This window comes from Saccoglossus kowalevskii, chromosome 4 (genome assembly GCF_978046115.1).
Source record: "Saccoglossus kowalevskii chromosome 4, keSacKowa6.1, whole genome shotgun sequence".
In the NCBI taxonomy this organism is placed as follows: Eukaryota; Metazoa; Hemichordata; class Enteropneusta; family Harrimaniidae; genus Saccoglossus; species Saccoglossus kowalevskii.
The window spans coordinates 10372520-10383295 of NC_140644.1; the positions used below are offsets into that span (position 1 = coordinate 10372520).

The following is a 10776-nucleotide window of genomic DNA, read 5'->3' on the forward strand; positions in this document are numbered from 1 at the left end:
ATCTACAAAAAATTGAATTCATGTTGGGTTTATTCATTTAAAAAGGTTATCTATATTATTTTATTCACTACACTGTCATTTGCGATAACAATTTTTCTTTATTTTTCATATATTGTATGATGTCAACCGCCCCTCGTAGGCAGAGTGTCACATCAAAAATAGAATAGTCCATAAAAGGGAGGTCATAGTTCAATCAGCTGGTTGCGGAAACGGCAAACGACGGACACGTCGAAGTTTCTTTACAGGACCAACATACTGTACGTAAAATTATAAAATCTTCTGTGAGAATCGCATTTCCGACGACATGCCTTCTAAAGAACAGTCTCTGAAGGAAAGACTGGATGGAAATGAGTTGGATTTGAGTATGAGCGGACTTCTCAAAGTCCCCGTCAAAGAATTGGTGAGTCAACTTTAATTCAAAATAATTATCAAAATTGTCGCAATCAAATAACAACTTGACGCGACTAATTAAAAAATGGAGTGGTTGCCCGGAATTCGTTGTTTTTGTTTTGTTTGTGTCTAATTTAATTGTTACTGAAATGTAAGTAAATATCTTGGTTGACTTGGACGCCCAACCAAAGGTCGTGCAAGGGTTATTTGATGTTACACTCATGTTGTGAAATCTGACGGTGAGATAACTAAATGTACTTCAGTATGTACTAGACAGTTATCTGATGTGCTCATAGTACACAATAATTCTCACTGTCGTTTCTTGTAAATACATAAAATGCATTGATCTCTCGAATGTAATTTGGAAAGTATTAAGCCTTGTCAATAATAATTTGATTAACTCGCATTTTAGATTAGCTAACTGGATGCTTCTAACTGTTAATATTTACAAATGTAGATTCAGTCAAACAAGAGGTTGGAGTGTGTGTTTTTTGTTTTGTTTTTTTTTGCACTTCCCTCAATGCACAAGACAGATTGCTGATTAGATGATACTAGAATCAAAATTGTATTCATCCCACCAGTGGCGTGTGATCAGTCACAGTTGCTATGATTTGACAATGATTGAACTGCTATTTTAAGTTTACAAATGTTATTTTATGAAATGCTGAATTGTACAAGTTATGGATATTGTGTTACGAAAATCATAGTTACACGAATGACCACGCCCATATGTTAGATACCACATACACTTTTGAAAAACCACACCCAAATTGTAACTCGATGTTCAATCAACAAAACTTTGAGTTACATGCAATATATATTTTTGTTTTAATCAAACATCAACGTTTAGTAACTCAAACTTTAATAAACAGTTAACCAAACTTTGAGTTATGAGCAAGACTTGTTTACTTTAAAATACTTTATTTTTGATTGGAATTGATTTTCGCTATTTTCGCTAAAGGGATGATTCATTGAAAAAACAAAAGTACAGTGAATGTACGTTTTTTTCCTATATTTTACATTCAACTCGTCAAAAATCAGTGAAAATAAATTCCATACTAAACAGCCAAAAAGTCTTTTCAGCAAAAATTAATTTCAGCAGTATTTTACAGTATTCAATTCAGCATCCCTTGTTTTAATAACTTTAGCCATATACATGGATAATCCAAAATGAAAGTGGAGAGACTGATTAAACACCAAAAGTTCTATTGTTGTATTTCAAAACTTAAAAAGCCCTTTCAATTTTGAGTCACTTGACCAAAAAAATCAAAAATTACAAACTGAGTTATACTGATCTAAATTTGACCAGATGATGTGATCACAAAATCCCCAAACTAACATGGATTTTAGAATATTAATACAAATGAGTCAAGTCTGTGAGTGTGCATAGAAATACCGTTAAGTTTGATTGAACTTTAGATCATTGTCTTGGTACAACACACTATAAAGCTTAGGTCTGAAGCAGCTATAAAATAGAGATACATGTATATAGTTTCTTATATTTCATAACCATCTCAATAATAATTGTTCTGCGTACTTGTCTTTTAAACATTTGATCACAGTTGGCTGATGTGTGTATTATGTACTACATATCAGAAGGAGAAAGATGTGAAACCAGGCTTAGAAAACATTGTGATTACATAAAATTGTATCATATTTATATTATGCGAAGCTTTTATTGATATACAATGGTAGCAATGCATGTGAGACTCTTCTAAAAATGCAAGACATTCGCACATTGGCCATTTTTGTTGATTTGAGCATAAACCTTAAAAATAGGTCTACGACAATAGAACAGAAAGTAAGTCATTGACACCTAGTAGTAGTGAATTTGCATAAGAGATTACAAGTAATGTGACATCAAAAGAATTGCCTCAGTTTATTATCCCTCTGCTATGGAGTCTATGGTTTCCTGACAGTCAATTGTTGAAGTTCTTTTATTGCATAAAAAGTAGAGTGCCATGCTGGAGGACATGCTATATATGTAAATATACACATACACTCCACCTCCCTTCTCTACTTCATGACAATTTTTTGCTTAAAATTAAGAACAACTAATAAAAATATGTAGTAAATGTCAATAACTTGTTGATATTCTGTAAAATGACTAATTTTCACTGGGTTTAAATTTCACTGATTTATCATTTCAGGAATATTCAGTGGGTTTTAAATTCACCGTTTTATCATTTTAGATAATGTGTTCTATGCTAAATTTTACATATTCACTGGGTTTTAATTTAGCGTATTTTTCAGTCAGCGAAATAAGCAAAATTAAAACCCAGTGAATAATTAACCCTTGTAATTAATTAACCCTTGTAATAATTAACCTTGACCATGAATTCTGTAGGATTTTATTGTCAATGTGGTTTAATAGTTGAATATAGTGCCCTCAACTGTCAACACTTGACAAAGAACAATTAATTTAATGCTTTTTACACTGCTTGTATTGTAATCATCATAGTTGCATCCTGAGCTCATTCCTGAAGTTGTTAAAGGCCCAGGTATACTATAAATACACTTCTAAAACAATAGGGATTATTTCCCTGCTTGTCACGCTGTAGTAAACAGCTCCAGCCAAGCTCCGATAAAAACGCGTTTTCTCGAACTTACAGGCCAATTATGTCGTGCCAAAGTGGATGCATGTGACTATGAATATCATAGCAGTGACTGTGTGTAGTATTTATGACAATAAATAGTGTACGAGTTGAGATTTTGGCGGATAAAAGTCAAAAACACGAACCGGGGAAGGGGACGCGCTACTAATCTTGACTAATTAACTACTACCAATCAAAGTCACATGATGTTGGGCCGCTGAAACGGGATTCTCTTAATTATTGCGGCCTTGATTAGTTTTGAATCCTCAATATTTCCAGCATTTCTCCCATATTCTTACCATTAAGTGATTAATCTTACACATAATAGTACCAAGACTCCAATAAAGCTGTAGAAATGATCTCAGAGTGCAGTTTTAATATTAAATAGTGCATGTAAATTTTCAGGCATCCATAAGCCATGCCCGATATTTCAAGTAGATGAAATCTATAAATCCTCTACTGCTCAATACACATCAAGTTCTAAGCATCTTTTATCATATGATGCTATTAAAATAATCAGAAGAAAACCATGCATAGAAGGAAATAGACTTTGTAAAAACTGCAAAGAAAAAGTAGTTGACAATGAAAATCATTATTTAAAGAATGTGATATCAAATCAAAACAAAACAGGAAGAGAGAAGACTGAACAACTTTATAAAGATATGCAATTGTAATACTACATTGGCCATTTATTTAACAAATACAATATACAGAATTATATAAATTAGAAACAAGGGGGTTACATTTCTGTAATAGTAATTTTCCTTTTAATGGTGACGCAAAATGCATTGTTTGTTTTTGTCTGTGTAACATATTTATATTTTATTTTTACTATACGTTCATCTAAGGTGTCACTTGTGGAGTGATAAAGTTATTATAATTCAGTTTCATTTTCCTGACTAAGGTTGTGATTAATTAATTAATTAACTTTTAAGTGGTGAAGTCAATGTACATTGGGCTGACAAGCTGAGGTTTAATACCATTTGCATTTTTGTTCTATTAAAAGCACATCTGTAATTGAAATGCCTATGAACCAACACATTGCATTTTATTGTATGCTGATCTATTAAAATATGATATACCCGGTAGGCGACATAAAAATTCTAATAATCCACAGCACATGTCACTGGGGATTTTCTGAATTACTTGTTTTGTCACATTTTTGTAATACCTTGTAACATTTGAATATTTATTTGCAGGCTGCACTCCCAAAAGCGACCAGATTAGATTTATCCTGTAATCAGCTCACCTATTTGCCTGTAAGTACCTGTCAATATTTATACAATACACAATATGATTTTAGCTATTTTGAATAGTTACTTAGGATCACTGAATGTCAAAAAACAGTATATGCTCAGTTTTTCAATTTTTCCTTCTACCAAAATGTTATGTTCTGGATGAAGATTTATTTTATGGCTTTTAACTTTGACTGACTATCATGATCTTGCATATTGTGCTCAAGATGCAAACCAAACATCTGCCACAAAAATCCAATGATTTGATTTTAAACTTGAATTTCTTTTTCTGTAGCTCAATGTCGAATTGTCAATCTTTCAGAGGGTAATATGACCATTATCAAATGCCTATAGCACATTATTACCATAAGCGTGGAATTACTTCTTAAAATTCTTTAATGTTTGTTGAATCCCACGTTTTAATGCTACCGCAACACACTGAATTTCACACGTAACGCAGGATGTCACAGTGAACACAAAATTGTCTATTACAACTGTGAACTAGAATAATGTCTGAATTTATGCGAAAACCATTTTTAATTTTAGTGAAGAAATTCCGGCAATTTTTTTATTTATGTGCTCTTCAGTTGTGAATGTGCTTCTAATAGGCTGACACTTCTTCTTTGACTTCTAAATTTGGATGTTTAAAATTTGACTGATTGTCATATCCTTCATCTGACTGGGCTTTTGCTAACCCTTCACCAGTCGCCAATCATGAACTATGTTATAAAATTTAATTACAACAAATGATTATAAAGACCACATGATTACAACTGTGAACAGTGACATCATGTTTGGCACTAATTTTGTCAAATCAATCTGTATATAAAGACCACCTGTCTAATGTGAACAGTGACAGCATGTTAGGCACCAGTTTGGTCAAATCAACCTGTATATAAAGACCACCTGTCTAATGTGATTACTGACAGCATGTTTGGCACCAGTTTGGTCAAATCAACCTGTATATAAAGACCACCTGTCTAATGTGACCACTGACAGCATGTTTAGCACCAAATCAACCTGTATATAAAGACTACCTCTCTCATGTGACCAGTGACAGCATGTTTGGCACCAGTTTGGTCAAATCAACCTGTATATAATGACCACCTGTCTAATGTGACCAGTGACAGCATGTTAGGCACCAGTTTGGTCAAATCAACCTGTGTATAAAGACCACCTGTCTAATGTGAACAGTGACAGCATGTTAGGCACCAGTTTGGTCAAATCAACCTGTATATAAAGACCACCTGTCTAATTTGACCACTGACAGCATGTTAGGCACCAGTTTGGTCAAATCAACCTGTATATAAAGACCATCTGTCTAATGTGAACACTGACAGCATGTTAGGCACCAGTTTGATCAAATCAACCTGTATATAAAGACCACCTCTCTAATGTGACCAGTTATCTCCACCTTTAGTACTGGTTATAAAACCAAAATGATCGCAGGATTAGTGTTTTAAACTTGTCTCCACACTGACATTTTAATTTAAACAAGACAAGCAAGTGTATAGTTATTTATTGTTCAAATATCTATTGACTAATTGTTGGAAATTCTTATCATATAATTTTTGCTCACAAAATAATTAAATAACTTCTGTATAAACACTACCTGTCCATGAAGGATATTTAGCATATTGTATTTACTTACATGAATATAAAAATTATTCAATCCTTATCTCGCCTTGATCTTATCTGTCTAAACAGGCTGGTAATCAGTGAATAAAAACAATACTGTGCCCGGTCTTGTGTCCTGTATTATTTTGAACAATAAACAAAATATCTATCCTGTAATCATTTTCATTGTAATTTCCCTTTCATTTTCAGGATGCATTTGGTACATTAACACACCTTGTGAAAATAGATTTAAGTAAGAATGCTGTATCTGATCTACCACCCAGTATAGGAGGTCTGGTTAAATTACAGTATCTGGATCTTCTTGGAAATCAGTTGCAATCCCTTCCAGTTAGCTTTGCCAATTTAAGGAGTTTAAAATGGCTTGATTTAAAGAGCAATCCATTGAGTATAGAGCTACAGAAAGTTGCTGGAGATTGCTTAGATGACAGGCAATGCAAAGAATGTGCTAAACAGGTAAGAGAAGATTACCCAGTGTCAGTTATTATTATACTTTATTTCAGACTCAGACATCGGAAACAGCATTATTTATAAAGAAGGCGTCTATAACTACGCCAAAAACTTGACCTTAGAAATAAGTCACTGTTTATACAATTATCAATTATACTATTTTCACTCTGAAACAATCGTTGTTTAAAATTGTATAAAGATTTTCTATGAAGTGTTGAAAAATTGAAAATATTTCTTCTGACATAATTACCGCTTGCACTGCTCGACCTCTCTAATTTAAAAACCAACCGAAGTACGCCAACACCGAAGTGTTGTATGATTTATGCAGAGCATGTAACTGCTTGTCAGTGTAATTCCTCCATACATTTAAGCAATAGTTACTATCCTCGGGGGCGGAGCTACGTCACGATTGTTCTACGTTGCTAAGACGCGCACCACTAAACCACGTATTTCTATGGGCTTTGTGCGCGCTGCTGTGGAACGCCGGTGGAGCCGGTGAAAATTCGAGAAAACAACACAAACTCAACTTTGAAGTAATCCTGAACAACCAAATTCATATATATTACACACGTAGGGCTAATCTTGTTACACTGTTCAGGGGACTCTCAACAACCTTCGCAAAGTATCGTTTTCTGCGAGTTTTTGGTCTTTGTTTTCACCACGAGGGTTGCCAGGCGGTAGAAAATGCCCGGATGTCCGCCCCCGAGGATATAAAAATGACCAAAAATAAAAAAGAGTACATTTCACATGTTCCGAGCACTTCCCAAAATTCCTCAAAATAAGATTTGACCTTAGAATATACATTATTCATTAGCTCTGGCTACCATCTGTTTTACTTATTCTACACATGCTTACAGAGATGCATGTATATGAACATTGCATTGACTAACAAAGTCATCATAGAGGGCATACTATTGTGTATGTCTGTATTAAAAATCTTCTGTACTACCGCCTTGATTTTACAGGTGACAAGTTATATGAGGGCAGTGCAATCAGAACTTGAAAGACAAAAACAGAAACGATTGAATGAAGAAAAGGGTCAGTATAGCTTGGATACGAGTAAATTAATTGTTAGATATTTATTGGTGTTTTAGTCAAAAGTCTGCTCTAAACTAGTCTATAGTTACTTGTGTTACAGTTTCTATGTTTTTCATATACAAAAAAAAGGCATAAAAATGGTATGGCTCTAGAAGTCATTGTATCATTGCTTGCACGGAAAGATTGAAATAAAATGACTTGCATGTAATTTCCCCATAGCAAGAGAAGCTGCAAAGGCAGCTGAACAAGATAGACAGCGAGAAATGAAAAAGAAACAGAAACAAGCAGAGAAGGAAAGAAAAAGAAGAGAATATGAAGCCAAACAAGCTGCCAAAAGACAAGAGCAATTGTTATTAGCTGAGCAGGAGAGGATAGTCAAGGAAGGTCTGTATAAAGTCGGGCATTCCAAACTCTCTGGAATGTTGCATCTTTCCCATTTTCTAACAATAAATTCTCAGTTGTGTGATTATTATGTGTAAAGCTCAAAGTGTCAGTCATTGTGCCACATTATGTTCAATATGAGGTCTCATGCCACATGTATAATATATACAAAAAAACATTGATAACTATCAATTTGGCAGAAAGTTCCCAGAATTCCCATTCCCAGAATGGATTTTATGGAGAAAATTAGTAGCAAGTTAAACAAAATACAAAGCAATGAGAATGGGGAATGCAAGGCAGAAAAATCTAATAATGAGGATACCTCAAAGTATGCACAAAGACACTGTAGCGGGAGTATCGACTGATATGCGGCAGAGGTCAATGCGAGGGCATACTGTCTGAGTGCATACTTTGAGGTATCCTCGTAATAACCTTATTATACATCTTTTCCTTCAAAGGATACATCATGGGAATGCCGAAATCCAAAATGTTTAGAACAGAATCAGCAAACTTCTTTGTGTGGAGTCTGGTCAAACCCTGGTGGCAGCCATGTTTGTTTTTAGTATTAGAGGATGCTTACACGCTTAATCATTCCATATTTGGAATTCTCATTTCCTTATATTAATTATTATTATTATTTTATTTCCATTTCTCTAAAGAAATATACCCCACTAACCTGGGGGAACAGGTTACAATGCGAAAGTTACAGGCGTGACTTTAATCGCCTCAATAAAATAAAGTATTATATATATATACACATACACACACATATACAACTCATCTATTGGAGAACTCACACTAACAAATTATATCTAATCTGAAAAGCTGTGTATACAAATCTTGCAATACTTTGGATGATTTCATGGTTATCCTGAGAAAAAATATATGTAAGTTTACGGATAGGCGAAAGGAACTCAAATTGTGGTTCAATGCGGTTATTTTGATCAAAAAGCGGTTTTCGAATATGGTTATAATCTGGACAAACTACCAGAAAATGAGTTTCATCTTCAACAGCATCTATACATATTTGTGTGTAACTTATGATTAGAGCACCGGAGTTTAGTTAAAGCTTGTCTGTACAGGGGAACACGAACGATATCCAAATAATTCTCGTAAAAAATATTTGTTTTAAATTGGCGAAATGTTCGTAACTTATTTCTACTGTTTGGGGATCTACGAACATCGTCAAATAAAGCATCTTTCCAACTTTTGAAATAAAAATCTCTCTCTTTCTTTCCAATTAACAACATTGTTTCATCGGTAATTTGGGAGATAAACCTATTCTCCCAAACAGTATGCATATTGTGTTTAATTAATAATTTCTTAATAGCTAAAGCAAAACATGGTTTTCCTATCTGTGCCATTTTTTCAGACTATCTATAGGCTTTGTAAACGAGTCGATTAGATGACATTTTCAGAATACGTTTCCAAAATTTAATACGGATTAGATTTCTGCCAATACTAAGTGGATATCGTCCGAGTTCACCTATAACTGCACTTATATGGTAGGATGAAAATACCCCATAAAATACCGCCAGATTACGGCACACTGTAACTTATGCCGTTACGGTGACAGATGTATAATAATAAGAGTAATGAAAAAGTTGGGAGGTGAAAACACTTGTTCAATGAAACAAATGACTGAGCATGTATGGAAAATATACACAGTAATTACATCATGAATGCCGGACATTATTGAAACAACATGAAAATCATGACAACACTTACATTGTAATGAATGTCTTTTTCTTTCATTATCCACAGAAATTAAAAAGCAAAATAGTTCACAACCTGTGAAATCAAAGCCAGACTCTTCAGGTATGTACCAAATTCAGTCTGCACTGGTGATACAGTTTTAGGTTTGATTTTCTATTCTAAGTCGGACCTTCATGGGGCATCACAACCAGAATTTACAAAACAACTTCCAGCATAATGAAAATGAACAGAATGATTTTTTACCTCTGCTGCTTACTTAGCTGATCGACCAAAGCTGTTCATATTACTGTCTATCATTGTCAACTTTACATTTTGACACTTTATACTTGGTATATATGTACTTTGATACTTCGTATATATGTACCTTGGGTGGAACTTTCAGATCTGTTTATTTCATGAAGATATCTTCAAATCTTCATATTTTTGACTTCTTTAAAATGGCTAGCCCCATTGCTATCGATCAAAGTTGCTAATTTCAGATCATAAAATATTGAGTGCCCTCCACATGGTCACATTTTGCTCATCTGGGTGTTACACATTACATTAAAGCAAATACAGTACCAAAAAAAGCTGGCGATCTAATCAGAAATTTGTATTGGGCAATTACCTTAACCCAGTGGTTCATTTGTCAACAAATACTTGTGGCATTATGACATTGAATTATTTTGATTTTTTTTTTAGTGACGCCATTGTCTGTGATGTTCTTGTTTACTATAGTGGTTGCTATAGGATCCATCATCTTTGGTGTTTGTTTCTACTGTCAGAACCATGGTAACAACCCAGCTTGCCAAGATATTTTTCATCGAATTCAACAAGTTACAGGAACAATTCGTAGTTTATTCCAATAACGTAATTCAAGATTGTCTGACCTCAGCTGTCCCCACCAGTCTTACATTCTGTTCTTTCTATGACAGCACTATCACAGGGATGGGGTGGCAACAAATCATGAAAATAAAAATCTGCATGCCCTTGGGAGGGTGGATGTCGCTCAGTGGAAAAAAATTACAGCAAATACATCAGGGAAAATAAAAATTAGCATGAACAAATTTATATTTTGCAGTTTTTCTGGCATCATCCCAGAGTTTCTAATGATCCTTCCTTAATTGTTGTACATATATCGTATGTTGACAAATCTTTTTAGCTAAAGTGCCTTGAATGGGGACCCTTTTTGGAGTCCGATTGTTTAAAACGGTTTCAGCATTCATTATCAAAATAAATCTATTGCAGAAAATAATTTTTAGAAAACATGCTGAGCGGTAAGCCTCAAAGACTGCTGATAATCCCTACTAATTCCTTCTATCAAAATTTCGACACTGAACTTGGAATTCAGTTTAGGT

General features: G+C 34.1%; 1 protein-coding gene across 1 annotated transcript; it reads left to right on the forward strand.

Moving 5' to 3' along the window:
- Positions 1 to 193: 193 nt before the first annotated feature.
- Positions 194 to 10451, forward strand: LOC100375337 (leucine-rich repeat-containing protein 59-like). The gene is made up of 7 exons (XM_002738735.4): positions 194 to 400; positions 4184 to 4243; positions 6047 to 6310; positions 7270 to 7342; positions 7562 to 7726; positions 9488 to 9541; positions 10121 to 10451. Exons 1-7 carry the CDS (start codon positions 305 to 307, stop codon positions 10285 to 10287), a joined length of 879 nt encoding a protein of 292 aa, XP_002738781.1. The 5' UTR covers positions 194 to 304; the 3' UTR covers positions 10288 to 10451.
- Positions 10452 to 10776: the final 325 nt, after the last annotated feature.